A 21,820-nucleotide genomic window follows, 5' to 3' on the forward strand; every position below is an offset into this window, starting at 1 on the left:
GTGTGTGTGTGTGAGGCGGTGATATCCTGTATATACTGGTGTGTGTGTGTGTGAGGCGGTGATATCCTGTATATTCTGGTGTGTGAGGCGGTGATATCCTGTATATTCTGGTGTGTGAGGCGGTGATATCCTGTATATACTGGTGTGTGTGTGTGAGGCGGTGATATCCTGTATATTCTGGTGTGTGAGGCGGTAATATCCTGTATATTCTGGTGTGTGAGGCGGTAATATCCTGTATATTCTGGTGTGTGAGGCAGTAATATCCTGTATATTCTGGTGTGTGAGGCAGTAATATCCTGTATATTCTGGTGTGTGAGGCGGTAATATCCTGTATATTCTGGTGTGTGAGGCGGTAATATCCTGTATATTCTGGTGTGTGAGGCAGTAATATCCTGTATATTCTGGTGTGTGAGGCAGTAATATCCTGTATATTCTGGTGTGTGAGGCGGTGATATCCTGTATATTCTGGTGTGTGAGGCGGTGATATCCTGTATATACTGGTGTGTGTGTGAGGCGGTAATATCCTGTATATTCTGGTGTGTGAGGCGGTGATATCCTGTATATTCTGGTGTGTGAGGCGGTGATATCCTGTATATTCTGGTGTGTGAGGCGGTGATATCCTGTATATACTGGTGTGTGAGGCGGTAATATCCTGTATATACTGGTGTGTGTGTGTGAGGCGGTAATATCCTGTATATTCTGGTGTGTGAGGCAGTAATATCCTGTATATTCTGGTGTGTGAGGCGGTGATATCCTGTATATTCTGGTGTGTGAGGCGGTAATATCCTGTATATTCTGGTGTGTGTGTGTGTGTGAGGCGGTGATATCCTGTATATACTGGTGTGTGAGGCGGTAATATCCTGTATATACTGGTGTGTGTGTGTGTGAGGCGGTAATATCCTGTATATTCTGGTGTGTGAGGCGGTAATATCCTGTATATTCTGGTGTGTGAGGCAGTAATATCCTGTATATTCTGGTGTGTGAGGCGGTGATATCCTGTATATTCTGGTGTGTGAGGCGGTAATATCCTGTATATTCTGGTGTGTGTGTGTGTGAGGCGGTGATATCCTGTATATACTGGTGTGTGAGGCGGTAATATCCTGTATATACTGGTGTGTGTGTGTGAGGCGGTAATATCCTGTATATTCTGGTGTGTGAGGCGGTGATATCCTGTATATTCTGGTGTGTGATGCGGTGATATCCTGTATGTACTGGTGTGTGTGTGAGGCGGTAATATCCTGTATATTCTGGTGTGTGAGGCGGTAATATCCTGTATATTCTGGTGTGTGAGGCGGTGATATCCTGTATATTCTGGTGTGTGAGGCGGTAATATCCTGTATATTCTGGTGTGTGAGGCGGTAATATCCTGTATATTCTGGTGTGTGAGGCGGTAATATCCTGTATATACTGGTGTGTGAGGCGGTGATATCCTGTATATACTGGTGTGTGTCTGTGTGTGAGGCGGTGATATCCTGTATATTCTGGTGTGTGAGGCGGTAATATCCTGTATATTCTGGTGTGTGAGGCGGTAATATCCTGTATATTCTGGTGTGTGAGGCGGTAATATCCTGTATATTCTGGTGTGTGAGGCGGTAATATCCTGTATATTCTGGTGTGTGAGGCGGTAATATCCTGTATATTCTGGTGTGTGAGGCGGTAATATCCTGTATATACTGGTGTGTGAGGCGGTAATATCCTTTGAGAGATTCTTTACAGATTTTTCTTGTTTTACAGACATTCTCCAGACCTGTTGTCTCGTCCATCTCTGGGGAGCACGTCCACCCCCCGTAATCTGTCCCCGGAGTACACGCTGAGGCAGAGGTAAGTGCCCTGTGAGGTGGCGGCACTGGAGGTCGGGCCTTGTGCCCACTCATTGCTGCTCAGACTAGTCACATTGGCAGAAATCCATAATCTAGGAAGGTTTTTTTCTCTATCGGCTCCATTGGAGGACACAGAACCTTGGTATATGCTGCTGTCTCTAGGAGGCTTGACACTATGGTAACCAAAAAGTCGGCTCCTCCCAGCAGGATATACCCGCCTCCAGGCCACTGAGCAATTCAGTTTTTGTTTAGTGTCTTAAGGAGGTGGACACTGGTCTGGTGTTCTCCAGAGCAGGTCTCATATTTTTTATGATTAGGGAATGTGTTAGTTCTTTTATTCCTGTTATTCACTGTTATTCCTTTTATTCACTGTTTCCCCATTGTGAGAGGTGGCCGGCATCTCCTGTGCGAAGATTTACCACCGTACCTGGCGGGCTTACTTTCGTTGGTGCGAAGCTCAGACCTTTTCTCCAGTTACTTTTTCCGTTCCCAGTCTCCTCTCCTTTTTGCAGTCTGGGTTGGAACAAGGGTTGGCTCTCAGCTCCCTTAGGGGTCAGGTTTTGGCCCTTTCCATTCTCTTTCAGCGTCCTCTGGCTTCCAATTCGCATGTCCGGACCTTTCTGCAGGGCATGGCACACGCTGTCCCCCCTTACCGGTCCCCTTCTCTCCCTTGGGATTTGAACTTGGTTCTAGGCGCTCTCCAAGACGCACCTTTTCAGCCTCTCAGGGAGGTTCCCCTTCGCCTCCTATCCTGGACAGTGTCTTTTCTTATAGCTATTACTTCCATTAGGAGAGTATCTGAACTGGCAGCTCTCTCCTGCTGTTCTCCTTTCCTGATAGTTCATCAGGAGAATAGGGGAGTAAACGGGTAGACTAATCTGTGTGTATGGGGATCAATTAGAAATTAGGAATACACAGATAATAAAATATAGCTTTTATTAAAACAAACATAAAATATTAGTGCATTACAAGTGTAGTTACAAATGGCCACAGATATTGGCCTACCACTATGACCCGGTCTATGCTGACCCTGCTACCGCACAAGGCCCCCTACATGTTACTGCAGGGAGGCCCTCCTTGCGACGGCCAACCTGCAACCGGTACCTCCTATCTTACCGTAGTGTAAGAACAAGACAGGAGGGTTTTGGGTCAACAGTGGTATGTAGTTAATAAACCTCCAATCCACTGTTGAAAATAGATATGTTGCAGTATACAGGTAACACAATTTAGTAATACTTGCAAACAATATAACAACAATTGCATCAATATCCAATGCGTTTCGTTGTTGCCAAATACAGGGTGGCACAACTCATCAGGGAGTGGTGCATGTGGGTGCAGATGAGCAGAGGAGGTATTGACATCTGCGACCGCTTTCTCACTCAGATTATTTAAGGAGGTATCAATGTAGAAGATTCTTGTATACAATGCCCAATGATAAATATGGACCTAGGTGATAGTTCCAGGTAAAGCCACCGAAATTCTACAAAAATAAATAAATACTATGAGATGATAGTGTATGAAGATATATTGTGGGTAACTCATATGTGAGCTGAACTACCTAACTCAAAAGTAGCAAAGGCTCTGATAGATTATCAATCCATTTGTGATACACGATAGGTCAGCTAAATGATATGATATATACAATAGTAAGATAATAAGGTGACTAAAAGGATTATTTAGATATATATGATAAATATGTAATATAGAGTACCTCTGATAGTGGGTGTACATGAATATTGTCCATAGGATTATGTGTAGTCTATCCAAGTGCCAAATTTGGGCTTCTGTAGTGATATATGTTAGATACATATATATATAACGTGCGATAGTCTAATAGGGACATTAGTTTCATATAGTACTGACCCCTTTACTGCATTGCCGTGCTTATAAGGTCCATGTGAGGAGTATGAGGTCCCTTAGAGGAAGGATGCTGATCTCTGGGACACTAGAGTAGGACATATACACTTATTAGGCTTAACCGACTATTTACACTAGTAAAGTTAAGGCCAGCATACTGGTAATGCCAGCATAGTTAGTGTGGATAAGTTACTAAGTAGCATGGGTTACTTACATTCAGCGATGCGGTGCAGCGTGTGGGCAATACCAGGTCCGGGCATATGCCTCGTACGCTGTTTCCCCAGGCTTTTTATGGGGATATGGCCACTCCTCCAGTGCGCGTCGCGCACTGCCGGAAGTGCCGTTCAGTGTGTTGATGCGTTCCACAATGGAACGCATACAAACACATGGTGGGCCGTAATAAGCCCTATTCGCGGCTGGTCCTCCGGTACATGCTGCGCATGACCGGAAGTACCATTACGTATGAAGATGCGCTCCATGGTGGAACGCATACAACACCGCCCACAGTCCTGGCCATATTGGACCGGAAGCTGCTATGGATATCACCAGTGCGTTCCAGCCAGGAGCTCACCAGTGTATGCGTGTCACCCTGGAACGCACTGGTAATGGCAATTCACAGGGCTTAGTGCACATATATAGCGGGCAATTCTATGTGGCTGCCTATATCATTGGTACAGGGTCACCAGTGCGGTTAGATAGGACTGGAGCCATGATATAGATAAATAGGAATAATGGGATTAAATTATGTAAATAGGACAATAATTATGTACTTATAAGCTTTGTATTGTGGCTAGTTGCCTGGAGGAAGGGGAAGGGGAGGGGAAATAGGGAGGGAGGGACTATGTGGGATTCACCTAGGGAACAAGATAAGGTGACCATAAAATTAGCTAACGGTACGTAGGTACTAAAATATGGAACACCAGGCTATGAAGTAGGATAATTTAAATAAAGCTAGCAAAATTGAGTTGTTCATTTAGGCCATTTGGGTAGACCGTATTGAGGAGGAAAATCCACCTTGTTTCTTTTTTGAGTGACTATGGTGTCTATCTCCTTTTCTTTCATCCATCACAACTGTTTCAAGCATTTTAAAGGAAATGTTCATGACATCTCCATCGTGCATTTCATTTATATGTCGGGCGACCGGTTTGTCTCTCGTTAATGTCGCCGACATGCTGTAGTATTCTTCTCCTGAATTCCCTAATTGTCTTCCCTACATACCTTGCACCACATGTACATGAGCAAATATATATGATGAATCTCGTCTTACAATTTGCAAATGATTTAGCAGTGAACGAGCGGTTTAGAGATTTGTCAAAATAGGATGGGCCGGTATTCATAACCCTACATGCCCTACATTTACCGCATTTGAAGGTGCCATTTTTTCGAATGTCCAGCCATGTGGAAGATTTGGGGGGGTTGTACAAAGTGGCTTTTAACAAGGCGATCCTTTAGGTTTCTTCCCCTTCTGTATGTTATAGATGGAGTTTCAGTCATTATTTGTTGTATGTCTGGATCTAGTTGGAGTACTTTCCAGTGTTGGGAAATTATACTCCTTACCTCTGACGCAGCCGCATCAAAGGTCCCAATCAATCTTGTGACTTGTTTATCATCATTTTTACATTTTGGTGTAAGCAGACTACTCCTAGGAGTTGTTTCAGCGTATTGTAGTGCTTCTGTGATGTGAACAATTGGGTATCCTCGTTGGTGAAACCGTTGGGACAAGTTTTTTGCTTCTTTTCTAAATTCATCTTCCGTGGAGCAGTTTCTACGAGCTAGTTCATCAGGACAAGGTTGTTTTCCGGCCAGATCAGTCCTTCTTACCTAAGGTCGTTTCGGCCTTAACGAGGACCTCGTCCTCCCATCCTTTTGTCCCGCTCCTTCTCATCCCAGGGAGCACTTACTATACAAATTGGATGTGGTTACGGGCTGTTCGGATTTCCTTTCGTCAGTGCAATTCTTTTTTCGTCCTTACGGAAGGTCGTTCTTGCACACTTTTTCGAGATTCTACCAGATTCATACTTTCGCATCGGCTGATGCTAGTCTGGGCCGTAAGGTGTTGCAGGCGGCGGTGGTACAGCAGACTGCCTGACCTTTTTTCTCTGCCCACCCAAGGGACGGCTTTGGTACGTCCCAAGGTTCTGTGTCCCCCAATGGAGCCGATAGAGAAAAGGAGATTTTTTTAGACTTGAAGGATCCATTGGGGGACACAGCTCCCGTCCTTTTTTGGAGTTCCTTTTCGGTTCTCTGTCCGAGGGTGTGTTCAGTTAACTTTTCTTCTGGTTCTCGGACAGTTCATGGGACTAAAACTGAATTGCTCAGTGGCCTGGAGGTGGGTATATCCTGCTGGGAGGAGCCGACTTTTTGGTTACCATAGTGTCACACCTCCTAGAGACAGCAGCATATACCCCAAGGTTCTGTGTCCCCCAATGGATCCTTCGAGAAAGAGATTTTACGGTAAGTCTAAAAAAAAATCTCCTTTTTTTTTTTTTTTTTGCCAATGCTAGGTTTATTTATTTACGGCCCATTAATTCTGCCATTTATACATTGATTTTTTTCCTCCTTGCCTTCACTACAATTAAAACAATATCCAATTTATATAGGTTTTCTATTATTGTACTGCTTTATAAAAAAAAAAAGTGTGCTTAAATTTCCTTCTGATCCCTACAACACTTTATTTTTCCATATACGAGGATGTATGAGGGTCATTTTTTATTTATTTATTTTTGCACCTTGATCGCTAGTTTTTATCAGGACCATTTTTGTTCAGATGGGACTTTTTATAACTGTTTATCAATTTAAATTTATTTTGTTGGGAAATGTATACCCAATTTTAAAGTACAACTGCAGCGCAATATACACTTAAGTGTTTGATCACGGGGGGTCCGACCGCTGCCATTAGCGCTCCATGACGCCCCGTCTCCTCCCTGTCCCCATACAGTTCTATGGGGGAAACGGGGAGGCACGAACACTGCCTCCCCGCCTCTCCCATAGAGATGCATGGAGGAGGCGTGCCGGCTGCAACGGCACAGCCGCGGCCCCGTACAGGAGATCGTGGGGGGTCCCAGTAGTCGGACACCCCGCGATCAAACACTTATCCCCTATCTTGTAGATAGGGCATAAGTGTATATTGCGCTGCAGTTGTCCTTTAAAGGAGGAAAATCTAGAAAAAAAAGATTCTGAACCAAACACAATGTAAAGTATAGGACAGTGATCTTCAACCTGCGGACCTTCAGATGTTGCAAAACTACAACTTCCAGCATGCCCGGACAGCCGTCCGGACCCATCACCGCTGCCCTGGATGTCGCCTTCCTTCACTGTCACCAGGGTGTCCCCGTCGCTCCAGAACATCTCTGCTCTCCGTCGCCGCCATGACATATGTCTTTTTTCGACCGTACTAACTATGTAACTATGTAACTACACACGCCGCTCCTATTGGATGACGGGACGACATGATGACGACGAAGGAGCAGTCATTCCCGAACAGCCCGACTGAGCAGCCGGGTTAGTTTCACTTTCGCTTCAGACGCTTTGATCGCCGGAATCAGAATAATTCAGCTTTGATCGCAGCGTCTGAAGGATTGATACAGGGCATCACTGCGATCGGTGATGTCCTGTATTAGCCGCTGGTCCCGGCCGTTGATGGCCGCAGGGACTGCCGTGATATGACAGGGTTTTAGTGCAGGCAAAATGTGTATTTGCCGTATAAGACGCACCAACTTCCTCCCCCCCCCCCAGTTTTGGGGAAGAAAAATTGCGTCTTATACGGCAAAAAATACGGTAAGTTCGCACAAAGTAGTCTGTGAAATTAAAAGTGCAATAGAGCCTTTTTCTAGAGTTCTGCTTGGAATGGTGTAGATTTGTGAACATTTCATACTGTGTAAGTTTCTCGCCACTGGATTCACAACCAGGAAAAAGTTTCTACTAAGTCCATCCATTTTGCAAAAATCCCTTGAGATACAGGGATGTGTAAAATTAGCAGTTTTGCGAAAAGTATATACACCAAAATAAAGGTAAAGTCTATAGTGACGGATGTACCGGCCCAATTACATCAGTTTTTCGTCCTTCAGTTTATCAGCTTTATGAATTAGAATAAAATACAGCCTTACTAGGTATATGTAACATAAATAAATTGGGAGAGTGTGTAAGTTAACCCCTTAAAGGAGTAGTCCAGTGGTGACTCAGTGGTGAACAACTTATCCCCTATCTTAAGGATAGGGGATAAGTTGCAGATCGCGGGGGGTCCGACCGCTGGGGCCCCCTGCGATCTCCTGTACGGAGCCCCGACAGCCCGCGGGAAGGGGGCGTGTCGACCTCCACACGAAGCGGCGGCCGACACGCCCCCTCAATACAACTCTATGGCAGAGCCGAAGCGCTGCCTTCGGCAATCTCCGGCTCTGCCATTGAGATGTATTGAGGGGGCGTGTCGGCCGCCGCTTCGTGCGGGGGTCGACACCCGCTATCTGGGCCGAGAGCCGGGGCCCTGTACAGAGAGATCACAGGGGGCCCCAGCGGTCGGACCCCCCACGATCTCAAACTTATCCCCTATCCTTAGGATAGGGGATAAGTTTTTCACCACTGGACTACCCCTTTAAGGACCAAGCATTTTTCAGTTTTTGCACTTCCGTTTTATCCTTATCTTTTAAAAATCATAACCCTTTCAATTTTGCACCTAAAAAAACATATGAGGGCTTTTTTTTTTGGCCACCAATTCTACTTTGTAATGACATCAGTCATTTTACCCAAAAATCTACGGCGAAATGGGGGAAAAAAAATCATTGTGCGACAAAATTGAAAAAAAAACACAATTTTTAAACTTTGGGGGCTTCCGTTTCTACTCAGTAAATTTTTCGGTAAAAATGACACCTTCTCTTTATTCTGTAGGTCCATACGATTAAATTGATCCCCTACTTATATAGGTTGGATTTTGTCGTACTTCTGGTAAAAATCATAACTACATGCACTAAAATGAATACATTTAACCCCTTAAGGACCTAGGGTTTTTCCATTTTTGCATTTTCGTTTTTTGCTCCTTGCCTTTAAAAAATCATAACTCTTTCAATTTTGCACCTAAAAATCCATATGATTGCTTATTTTTTGCGCCACCAATTCTACTTTGTAATGACGTCAGTCATTTTACCCAAAAATCTACGGTGAAATGGGAAAAAAAATCATTGTGCGACAAAATTGAAGAAAAACCGCCGTTTTGTAACTTTTGGGGGCTTCCGTTTCTACGTAGTACATTTTTCGGTAAAAATGACCCCTTTATGACCCTCTTTATTCTGTAGGTCCATATGATTAAAATGATCCCCTACTTATATAGGCGATTTTGTCGCACTTCTGGAAAAAATCATAACTACATGCAGGAAAATTAATACGTTTAAAATTGTCATCTTCTGACCCCTATAACTTTTTTATTTTTCCGCGTATGGGGCGGTATGAGGGCTCATTATTTGCGCCGTGATCTTAAGTTTTTAACGGTACCATTTTTGCATTGATAGGACTTATTGATCACTTTTTATTCATTTTTAAATGATTTAAAAAGTGACCAAAAATGCACTATTTTGGACTTTGTAATTTTTTTGCGCGTACGCCATTGACCGAGCGGTTTAATTAACGATATATTTTTATAATTCTGACATTTCCGCACGCGGTGATACCATATATGTTTATTTTTATTTACACTGTGTTTTTTTTTTTTTTTTTTTTTTTTTTATGGGAAAAGGGGGGTGATTCAAACTTTTAATAGGGAAGGGGTTAAATGATATTCATTCACTTTTTTTTCCACTTTTTTTTTGCAGTGTTATAGCTCCCATAGGGACCTATAACACTGCACACACTGATCATTGTTATCCCATAGGGACCTATAACACTGCACACACTGATCATTGTTATCCCATAGGGACCTATAACACTGCACACACTGATCATTGTTATCCCATAGGGACCTATAACACTTCACACACTGATCATTGTTATCCCATAGGGACCTATAACACTGCACACACTGATCTTTATCATTGAACACTGGTTTCTCATATGAAACCAGTGATCGATGATTCTGCCGCTTGACTGCTCATGCCTGGATCTCAGGCACTGAGCAGTCATTCGGCGATCGGATAGCGAGGAGGCAGGTAGGGGCCCTCCCGCTGTCCTGTAAGCTGTTTGGGATGCCGCGATTTCGCCGAGGCTATCCCGAACAGCCCGACTGAGTTAACCGGCAGCTTTTACTTTCACTTTTAGCCGCGCAGCTCAGCTCTGAGCGCGCGGCTAAAGGGTTAATAGCCCTCAGACTACCTCAGCAGTGGCCCCCTAGACCACCAGGGACAGGATAAAGGCACCTTTAGATGCCGCTGTCAGCTTTGACAGCGGCGATATAAAGGGTTAATAGCCGGCCGTGTTGTCTATTAACCCTTTAAGGACTGAGCCCTTTTTCGCAATTCTGACCACTCACTTTATTCATTAATAACTCTGGGATGGTTCTACCGATTTATTCTGATTCTGAAATTGTTTTTTCCTGACATATTGTACTTTAAAGCAGTGGTAAATTTTCGTCATTCTTGTATCCTTTCTTGGTGAAAAATCCCGAAATTTCATGAAAATTTAGAAAATTCAGCATTTTTCTAACTTTGAAACTCTCCTTGTAAGGAAAATGGATATTCCAAATAAATGATATATTGATTCTCATATACAATATGTCTACTTTATGTTTGCATCATAAAGTTGAGATGTTTTTACTTTCAAAGTTCAGCAGCAATTTTCCAAATTTTCAAAATCGGAATTTTTCAGGGACCAGTTCCGTTTTGAAGTGGATTTGAAGGGTCTTCATATTAGAAATACCCCATGAATGAACCCATTATAAATATTGCACCCCCAAAGTATTCAAAATGACATTCAGTAAGTGTGTTAACCCTTTAGGTGTTTCACAGGAATAGCAGCAAAGTGAAGGTGAAAATTCAAAATCTTCATTTTTTACACTCGCATGTTCTTGTAGACCCAGTTTTTGAAATTTTACAAGGGGTAAAAGGCAAAAAAAATGTTTTAACCCAATTTCTCTCGAGTAAGGAAATACCTCATATGTGGATGTCAAGTGCTCTGGATGCACTACAAGGCTCAGAACGGAAGGATTTTGGAGAGTTAGTTTTTCTGAAATGGTTTTTAGGGGGCATGTCACATTTAGGAAGCCCATATGGTGCCAGAACAGCAAAAAAAAAAAAAAAAAAAAAAAAAATAACATGGCATACTATTTTGGAAACTAAACCCCTCAAGGCACGTAACAATGGGTCCGCTGAGCCTTAACACCCCACAGGTGTTTGATGACTTTTCGTTCAACTCGGATGTGTAAATGACATTTTTTTTTTTTCACTAAAATGCTGGTTTTCCCCCACATTTTAAATTTTTACAAGGGGTTATAGGAGAAAATGCCCCCCATAATTTGTAACCCCACTTCTGAGTATGGAAATACCCCATGTGTGGATGTCAAGTGCACTGCGGGCACACTACAATGCTCAGAAGAGGAGGAGTCACATTTGGATTTTGGAAAGCAAATTTTGCTGAAATGTTTTTTGGGGGGCATGTCGCATTTAGGAAGCCCCTATTGTGCCAGAAGAGCAAAACAAAAAAACCAAACACATGGCATTCTATTTTGGAAACTACACCCTCAAGGAATGTAAACAAGGGGTATAGTGAGCCTTAACACCCCACAGGTACTTGACAAATTTCTGCTAAAGTTGGAGGTGAAAATGAAAAATTAGATTTTTTTTTTCACTAAAATGCTGGTGTTACCCCAAATTTTTCATTTTCACAAGGGGTAATTGGAGAAAAAGCCTCCCAAAATTTGTAACTCCATTTCTTCGGAGTTTGGAAATACCCCATATGTGGATGTAAAGTGCTCTGCGGGCAAACTACAATGCTCAGAAGAGGAGGAGCGCCATTGAGCTTTTGGAGAGAGAATTTGGTTGGAATAGAAGTGGGAGGCCATGTGCGTTTACAAAGCCCCCTGTGGTGTCAGAACAGTGGACCCCCCACATGTGACCCCATTTTGGAAACTACACCCCTCACAGAATTTAATAAGGGGTGCAGTGAGCATTTACACCCCTCTGGCATTTGACAGATCTTTGGAACAGTGGGCTGTGCAAATAACATTTTTCATTTTCATGGACCACTGTTCCAAAAATCTGTCAGACACCTGGGGGGGGGGGGGGTGTAAATACTGACTGCACCCCTTATTACATTACGTGAGGGGTGTAGTTTCCAAAATAGGGTCACATGTCCACTGTTCTGGCACTATGGGGGCTTCGTAAACACACCTGGCCTTCAATTTCGGACACATTCTCTCTCCAAAATCCCGATGGCGCTCCTTCTCTTCTGAGCATTGTAGTTTCCCCGCAGAGCACTTTACATCCACATATGGGGTATGTTCTTACTCAGAAGAAATGGGGTTACAAATTTTGGGAGGCTTTTTTTTCCTATTCTCCCTTGTGAAAATGAAAAATGTAGGGTAACACCAGCATTTTAGTGAAAATTATACATTTTTTTTCATTTTCACATCCAACTTTAACGAAAATTCGTCTAACACCTGTGGGGTTTTAAGGCTCACTGTACCTCTTGTTACGTTCCGTGAGGGGTGTAGTTTCCAAAATGGGGTCACATGTGGGTATTTATTGTTTTGTCAGAACCGCTGTAAAATCAGCCAACCCTGTGCAAATCACCAATTTAGACCTCAAATGTACATAGTGCACTCACTCCTGAGCCATGTTGTACACCCGCAGAGCGCTTTACATGTACATGTAAATTATTATTTTTTACTCTAACATGCTGGGGTAGACCCCAAATGTACCTTTTCATAAGGGGTAAAAGGAGAAAAAGTCCCCCAAATTTTGTAACGCAATTTCTCCCGAGTACGGAAAAACTGTTTCCTTGAAATACGACAGGGCTCCGAAGTGAGAGAGTGCCATGCGCATTTGAGGCCTAAATTGGGGATTTGTATCGACCACAAATATACCCTATGGCAGTGTTTCCCAAACAGGGTGTCTCCAGCTGTTGCAAAACTCCCAGCATGCCTGGACGGTTAGTGGCTGTCCGGCAATACTGGGAGTTGTTGTTTTTCAACAACTGGAGGTTCTGTTTTGGAAACGGTGCCGTACCACACTTTTTTTTTATTTTTTTTTGTGTATATGTAGTGTTTTACTTTTTATTTTGTGTAGGTGTAGTGTAGTGTGATGTTTTTAGGTTACATTCACACGGGCGGGTTTACAGCGAGTTTCTCGCTGGGAGTTTGAGCTGTGGCGGAAAATTTGCTACATCTCAAAGTTGCAGCTGAAAACTCGGTCAACCCGCCCTTGTGAATGTACCCTGTACATTCACATTCGGGGGGGACCTTCATCTGTTTCAAAACTACAACTCTCAGCATACACTGACAGACCATACATGCTGGGAGTTGTAGTTATGCAAAAGCTGGAGGCACATTGGTGCAGTCACCCCGGTCCCCGCCCGGTGAGTGGGGACCGGAATTCCCACGGGCGTACCCATAAGCCCTCAGTCCTTAAGGACTTTGAAACAGGGGTGTCCTTAAGGGGTTAACGCCAGCTACAGGAATCAGCTGTGGGCCGGCCGGTATGAAGCGGGCTTAAGTCGGGAGCCCATGCCATACCCCGTTAACGGCACATGGACGAGTATACATGTCCATGGTAATTAACAGGCTACCTATAAAATAGAGTAGATGAAGGGATTATCTTAATAATGGCTGAGAACGCTCCTAATATTGAGGACAGAAAGGAAGGAGAATAGGATAGAAAACAGGAGTAGAAATAGGGTAGACTTCAGTAGGTTCATTTTATATTCAGAAAAATGATATCCACTAAGGCTGGCTTCACACCACGATTTGACTTTCCGATGCATAGATACGATTTTGAAAGCTCAAATCGTCTGAAATTGTAGCTGTGCAGATACTGACAGATACAAAGCCATTAACTATTATGGTGCTGCGTACACCCGATCTTGGCTAGTGACTACGATCTGGTCATTTTCTCAGCATGTCAGATTTTTGACACAGACTGAAAATCGTGGTCTGCCACCTGTGAGTGGTATAGAGCGTCCATAGACAGTAAGAGACACCTGTGGTGTGTGATACTGTGTCCTAATAAGATGTGACCACCTGTGAGTAGTATAGAGCGTCCATAGACAGTAAGAGACACCTGTGCTGTGTGATACTGTGTCCTAATAAGATGTGACCACCTGTGAGTGGTATAGAGCGTCCATAGACAGTAAGAGACACCTGTGGTGTGTGATACTGTGTCCTAATAAGATGTGACCACCTGTGAGTAGTATAGAGCGTCCATAGACAGTAAGAGACACCTGTGCTGTGTGATACTGTGTCCTAATAAGATGTGACCACCTGTGAGTGGTATAGAGCGTCCATAGACAGTAAGAGACACCTGTGGTGTGTGATACTGTGTCCTAATAAGATGTGACCACCTGTGAGTGGTATAGAGCGTCCATAGACAGTAAGAGACACCTGTGCTGTGTGATACTGTGTCCAAATAAGATGTGACCACCTGTGAGTGGTATAGAGCGTCCATAGACAGTAAGAGACACCTGTGGTGTGTGATACTGTGTCCTAATAAGATGTGACCACCTGTGAGTGGTATAGAGCGTCCATAGACAGTAAGAGACACCTGTGCTGTGTGATACTGTGTCCTAATAAGATGTGACCACCTGTGAGTAGTATAGAGCGTCCATAGACAGTAAGAGACACCTGTTGTGTGTGATACTGTGTCCTAATAAGATGTGACCACCTGTGAGTGGTATAGAGCGTCCATAGACAGTAAGAGACACCTGTGCTGTGTGATACTGTGTCCTAATAAGATGTGACCACCTGTGAGTGGTATAGAGCGTCCATAGACAGTAAGAGACACCTGTGCTGTGTGATACTGTGTTCTTATAAGATGTGACCACCTGTGAGTGGTATAGAGCGTCCATAGACAGTAAGAGACACCTGTGGTGTGTGATACTGTGTCCTAATAAGATGTGACCACCTGTGAGTGGTATAGAGCGTCCATAGACAGTAAGAGACACCTGTGCTGTGTGATACTGTGTCCTAATAAGATGTGACCACCTGTGAGTGGTATAGAGCGTCCATAGACAGTAAGAGACACCTGTGGTGTGTGATACTGTGTCCTAATAAGATGTGACCACCTGTGAGTGGTATAGAGCGTCCATAGACAGTAAGAGACACCTGTGCTGTGTGATACTGTGTCCAAATAAGATGTGACCACCTGTGAGTGGTATAGAGCGTCCATAGACAGTAAGAGACACCTGTGGTGTGTGATACTGTGTCCTAATAAGATGTGACCACCTGTGAGTGGTATAGAGCGTCCATAGACAGTAAGAGACACCTGTGCTGTGTGATACTGTGTCCTAATAAGATGTGACCACCTGTGAGTGGTATAGAGCGTCCATAGACAGTAAGAGACACCTGTGCTGTGTGATACTGTGTCCTAATAAGATGTGACCACCTGTGAGTGGTATAGAGCGTCCATAGACAGTAAGAGACACCTGTGGTGTGTGATACTGTGTCCTAATAAGATGTGACCACCTGTGAGTAGTATAGAGCGTCCATAGACAGTAAGAGACACCTGTGGTGTGTGATACTGTGTCCTAATAAGATGTGACCACCTGTGAGTGGTATAGAGCGTCCATAGACAGTAAGAGACACCTGTGGTGTGTGATACTGTGTGTCCTAATAAGATGTGACCACCTGTGAGTGGTATAGAGCGTCCATAGACAGTAAGAGACACCTGTGGTGTGTGATACTGTGTCCTAATAAGATGTGACCACCTGTGAGTAGTATAGAGCGTCCATAGACAGTAAGAGACACCTGTTGTGTGTGATACTGTGTCCTAATAAGATGTGACCACCTGTGAGTGGTATAGAGCGTCCATAGACAGTAAGAGACACCTGTGGTGTGTGATACTGTGTCCTAATAAGATGTGACCACCTGTGAGTGGTATAGAGCGTCCATAGACAGTAAGAGACACCTGTGGTGTGTGATACTGTGTCCTAATAAGATGTGACCACCTGTGAGTGGTATAGAGCGTCCATAGACAGTAAGAGACACCTGTGGTGTGTGATACTGTGTCCTAATAAGATGTGACCACCTGTGAGTAGTATAGAGCGTCCATAGACAGTAAGAGACACCTGTGCTGTGTGATACTGTGTCCTAATAAGATGTGACCACCTGTGAGTGGTATAGAGCGTCCATAGACAGTAAGAGACACCTGTGCTGTGTGATACTGTGTCCTAATAAAAGATGTGACCACCTGTGAGTGGTATAGAGCGTCCATAGACAGTAAGAGACACCTGTGGTGTGTGATACTGTGTCCTAATAAGATGTGACCACCTGTGAGTGGTATAGAGCGTCCATAGACAGTAAGAGACACCTGTGCTGTGTGATACTGTGTCCTAATAAGATGTGACCACCTGTGAGTAGTATAGAGCGTCCATAGACAGTAAGAGACACCTGTGCTGTGTGATACTGTGTCCTAATAAGATGTGACCACCTGTGAGTAGTATAGAGCGTCCATAGACAGTAAGACACCTGTGCTGTGTGATACTGTGTCCTAATAAGATGTGACCACCTGTGAGTGGTATAGAGCGTCCATAGACAGTAAGAGACACCTGTGCTGTGTGATACTGTGTCCCTAATAAGATGTGACCACCTGTGAGTGGTATAGAGCGTCCATAGACAGTAAGAGACACCTGTGCTGTGTGTGATACTGTGTCCTAATAAGATGTGACCACCTGTGAGTGGTGTAGAGCGTCCATAGACAGTAAGAGACACCTGTGCTGTGTGATACTGTGTCCTAATAAGATGTGACCACCTGTGAGTAGTATAGAGCGTCCATAGACAGTAAGAGACACCTGTGGTGTGTGATACTGTGTCCTAATAAGATGTGACCACCTGTGAGTGGTATAGAGCGTCCATAGACAGTAAGAGACACCTGTGCTGTGTGATACTGTGTCCTAATAAGATGTGACCACCTGTGAGTGGTATAGAGCGTCCATAGACAGTAAGAGACACCTGTGCTGTGTGATACTGTGTCCTAATAAGATGTGACCACCTGTGAGTAGTATAGAGCGTCCATAGACAGTAAGAGACACCTGTGCTGTGTGATACTGTGTCCTAATAAGATGTGACCACCTGTGAGTGGTGTAGAGCGTCCATAGACAGTAAGAGACACCTGTGCTGTGTGATACTGTGTCCTAATAAGATGTGACCACCTGTGAGTGGTATAGAGCGTCCATAGACAGTAAGAGACACCTGTGTTGTGTGATACTGTGTCCTAATAAGATGTGACCACCTGTGAGTGGTATAGAGCGTCCATAGACAGTAAGAGACACCTGTGCTGTGTGATACTGTGTCCTAATAAGATGTGACCACCTGTGAGTGGTATAGAGCGTCCATAGACAGTAAGAGACACCTGTGGTGTGTGATACTGTGTCCTAATAAGATGTGACCACCTGTGAGTGGTGTAGAGCGTCCATAGACAGTAAGAGACACCTGTGCTGTGTGATACTGTCTCCTAATAAGATGTGACCACCTGTGAGTGGTATAGAGCGTCCATAGACAGTAAGAGACACCTGTGGTGTGTGATACTGTGTCCTAATAAGATGTGACCACCTGTGAGTGGTATAGAGCGTCCATAGACAGTAAGAGACACCTGTGCTGTGTGATACTGTGTCCTAATAAGATGTGACCACCTGTGAGTAGTATAGAGCGTCCATAGACAGTAAGAGACACCTGTGGTGTGTGATACTGTTTCCTAATAAGATGTGACCACCTGTGAGTGGTATAGAGCGTCCATAGACAGTAAGAGACACCTGTGCTGTGTGATACTGTGTCCTAAGATGTGACCACCTGTGAGTGGTATAGAGCGTCCATAGACAGTAAGAGACACCTGTGGTGTGTTATACTGTGTCCTAATAAGATGTGACCACCTGTGAGTGGTATAGAGCGTCCATAGACAGTAAGAGACACCTGTGCTGTGTGATACTGTGTCCTAATAAAGATGTGACCACCTGTGAGTAGTATAGAGCGTCCATAGACAGTAAGAGACACCTGTGCTGTGTGATACTGTGTCCTAATAAGATGTGACCACCTGTGAGTGGTATAGAGCGTCCATAGACAGTAAGAGACACCTGTGCTGTGTGATACTGTGTCCTAATAAGATGTGACCACCTGTGAGTGGTATAGAGCGTCCATAGACAGTAAGAGACACCTGTGGTGTGTGATACTGTGTCCTAATAAGATGTGACCACCTGTGAGTGGTATAGAGCGTCCATAGACAGTAAGAGACACCTGTGGTGTGTGATACTGTGTCCCTAATAAGATGTGACCACCTGTGAGTGGTATAGAGCGTCCATAGACAGTAAGAGACACCTGTGTTGTGTGATACTGTGTCCTAATAAGATGTGACCACCTGTGAGTGGTATAGAGCGTCCATAGACAGTAAGAGACACCTGTGTTGTGTGATACTGTGTCCTAATAAGATGTGACCACCTGTGAGTGGTATAGAGTGTCCATAGACAGTAAGAGACACCTGTGCTGTGTGATACTGTGTCCTAATAAGATGTGACCACCTGTGAGTGGTATAGAGCGTCCATAGACAGTAAGAGACACCTGTGGTGTGTGATACTGTGTCCTAATAAGATGTGACCACCTGTGAGTGGTATAGAGCGTCCATAGACAGTAAGAGACACCTGTGCTGTGTGTGATACTGTGTCCTAATAAGATGTGACCACCTGTGAGTGGTATAGAGCGTCCATAGACAGTAAGAGACACCTGTGGTGTGTGTGATACTGTGTCCTAATAAGATGTGACCACCTGTGAGTGGTATAGAGCGTCCATAGACAGTAAGAGACACCTGTTGTGTGTGATACTGTGTCCTAATAAGATGTGACCACCTGTGAGTGGTATAGAGCGTCCATAGACAGTAAGACACCTGTGCTGTGTGATACTGTGTCCTAATAAGATGTGACCACCTGTGAGTGGTATAGAGCGTCCATAGACAGTAAGAGACACCTGTGGTGTGTGATACTGTGTCCTAATAAGATGTGACCACCTGTGAGTGGTATAGAGCGTCCATAGACAGTAAGAGACACCTGTGGTGTGTGATACTGTGTCCTAATAAGATGTGACCACCTGTGAGTGGTATAGAGCGTCCATAGACAGTAAGAGACACCTGTGGTGTGTGATACTGTGTCCTAATAAGATGTGACCACCTGTGAGTGGTATAGAGCGTCCATAGACAGTAAGAGACACCTGTGGTGTGTGATACTGTGTCCTAATAAGATGTGACCACCTGTGAGTGGTATAGAGCGTCCATAGACAGTAAGAGACACCTGTGGTGTGTGATACTGTGTCCTAATAAGATGTGACCACCTGTGAGTGCTATAGAGCGTCCATAGACAGTAAGAGACACCTGTGCTGTGTGATACTGTGTCCTAATAAGATGTGACCACCTGTGAGTGCTATAGAGCGTCCATAGACAGTAAGAGACACCTGTGCTGTGTGATACTGTGTCCTAATAAGATGTGACCACCTGTGAGTAGTATAGAGCGTCCATAGACAGTAAGAGACACCTGTGCTGTGTGATACTGTGTCCTAATAAAAGATGTGACCACCTGTGAGTAGTATAGAGCGTCCATAGACAGTAAGAGACACCTGTGGTGTGTTATACTGTGTCCTAATAAGATGTGACCACCTGTGAGTGGTATAGAGCGTCCATAGACAGTAAGAGACACCTGTGCTGTGTGATACTGTGTCCTAATAAAAGATGTGACCACCTGTGAGTAGTATAGAGCGTCCATAGACAGTAAGAGACACCTGTGGTGTGTTATACTGTGTCCTAATAAGATGTGACCACCTGTGAGTGGTATAGAGCGTCCATAGACAGTAAGAGACACCTGTGCTGTGTGATACTGTGTCCTAATAAGATGTGACCACCTGTGAGTGGTATAGAGCGTCCATAGACTGTAAGAGACACCTGTGCTGTGTGATACTGTGTCCTAATAAGATGTGACCACCTGTGAGTGGTATAGAGCGTCCATAGACAGTAAGAGACACCTGTGGTGTGTGATACTGTGTCCTAATAAGATGTGACCACCTGTGAGTGGTATAGAGCGTCCATAGACAGTAAGAGACACCTGTGGTGTGTGATACTGTGTCCCTAATAAGATGTGACCACCTGTGAGTGGTATAGAGCGTCCATAGACAGTAAGAGACACCTGTGGTGTGTGATACTGTGTCCTAATAAGATGTGACCACCTGTGAGTGGTATAGAGCGTCCATAGACAGTAAGAGACACCTGTGGTGTGTGATACTGTGTCCCTAATAAGATGTGACCACCTGTGAGTGGTATAGAGCGTCCATAGACAGTAAGAGACACCTGTGTTGTGTGATACTGTGTCCTAATAAGATGTGACCACCTGTGAGTGGTATAGAGCGTCCATAGACAGTAAGAGACACCTGTGTTGTGTGATACTGTGTCCTAATAAGATGTGACCACCTGTGAGTGGTATAGAGCGTCCATAGACAGTAAGAGACACCTGTGCTGTGTGATACTGTGTCCTAATAAGATGTGACCACCTGTGAGTGGTATAGAGCGTCCATAGACAGTAAGAGACACCTGTGGTGTGTGATACTGTGTCCTAATAAGATGTGACCACCTGTGAGTAGTATAGAGCGTCCATAGACAGTAAGAGACACCTGTGGTGTGTGATACTGTGTCCTAATAAGATGTGACCACCTGTGAGTGGTATAGAGCGTCCATAGACAGTAAGAGACACCTGTTGTGTGTGATACTGTGTCCTAATAAGATGTGACCACCTGTGAGTGGTATAGAGCGTCCATAGACAGTAAGAGACACCTGTGGTGTGTGATACTGTGTCCTAATAAGATGTGACCACCTGTGAGTAGTATAGAGCGTCCATAGACAGTAAGAGACACCTGTGGTGTGTGATACTGTGTCCCTAATAAGATGTGACCACCTGTGAGTGGTATAGAGCGTCCATAGACAGTAAGAGACACCTGTGGTGTGTGATACTGTGTCCTAATAAGATGTGACCACCTGTGAGTAGTATAGAGCGTCCATAGACAGTAAGAGACACCTGTTGTGTGTGATACTGTGTCCTAATAAGATGTGACCACCTGTGAGTGGTATAGAGCGTCCATAGACAGTAAGAAACACCTGTGCTGTGTGATACTGTGTCCTAATAAGATGTGACCACCTGTGAGTGGTATAGAGCGTCCATAGACAGTAAGAGACACCTGTGCTGTGTGATACTGTGTCCTAATAAGATGTGACCACCTGTGAGTGGTATAGAGCGTCCATAGACAGTAAGAGACACCTGTGGTGTGTGATACTGTGTCCTAATAAGATGTGACCACCTGTGAGTGGTATAGAGCGTCCATAGACAGTAAGAGACACCTGTGGTGTGTGATACTGTGTCCTAATAAGATGTGACCACCTGTGAGTAGTATAGAGCGTCCATAGACAGTAAGAAACACCTGTGCTGTGTGATACTGTGTCCTAATAAGATGTGACCACCTGTGAGTGGTATAGAGCGTCCATAGACAGTAAGAGACACCTGTGCTGTGTGATACTGTGTCCTAATAAGATGTGACCACCTGTGAGTGGTATAGAGCGTCCATAGACAGTAAGAGACACCTGTGGTGTGTGATACTGTGTCCTAATAAGATGTGACCACCTGTGAGTGGTATAGAGCGTCCATAGACAGTAAGAGACACCTGTGCTGTGTGATACTGTGTCCTAATAAGATGTGACCACCTGTGAGTGGTATAGAGCGTCCATAGACAGTAAGAGACACCTGTGCTGTGTGATACTGTGTCCTAATAAGATGTGACCACCTGTGAGTGGTATAGAGCGTCCATAGACAGTAAGAGACACCTGTGCTGTGTGATACTGTGTCCTAATAAGATGTGACCACCTGTGAGTAGTATAGAGCGTCCATAGACAGTAAGAGACACCTGTGCTGTGTGATACTGTGTCCTAATAAGATGTGACCACCTGTGAGTGGTATAGAGCGTCCATAGACAGTAAGAGACACCTGTGCTGTGTGATACT

General features: G+C 44.4%; 1 protein-coding gene across 2 annotated transcripts in view; it reads left to right on the top strand.

Annotated features, from left to right (window-relative positions):
* Nucleotides 1-21,820, top strand: part of PKMYT1 (protein kinase, membrane associated tyrosine/threonine 1) — a 48,430-nt gene that overhangs the window by 21,159 nt on the left and 5,451 nt on the right. For both annotated transcript variants that reach the window (XM_056552746.1, XM_056552747.1), the window contains exon 7: nt 1,735-1,821. In XM_056552746.1, the coding sequence (XP_056408721.1) occupies nt 1,735-1,821 (87 nt within the window). The remainder of the gene's footprint in view (nt 1-1,734; nt 1,822-21,820) is intronic.

The sequence above is a fragment of the Hyla sarda genome, unplaced genomic scaffold (genome assembly GCF_029499605.1).
Source record: "Hyla sarda isolate aHylSar1 unplaced genomic scaffold, aHylSar1.hap1 scaffold_1853, whole genome shotgun sequence".
Taxonomy (NCBI): Eukaryota; Metazoa; Chordata; class Amphibia; order Anura; family Hylidae; genus Hyla; species Hyla sarda.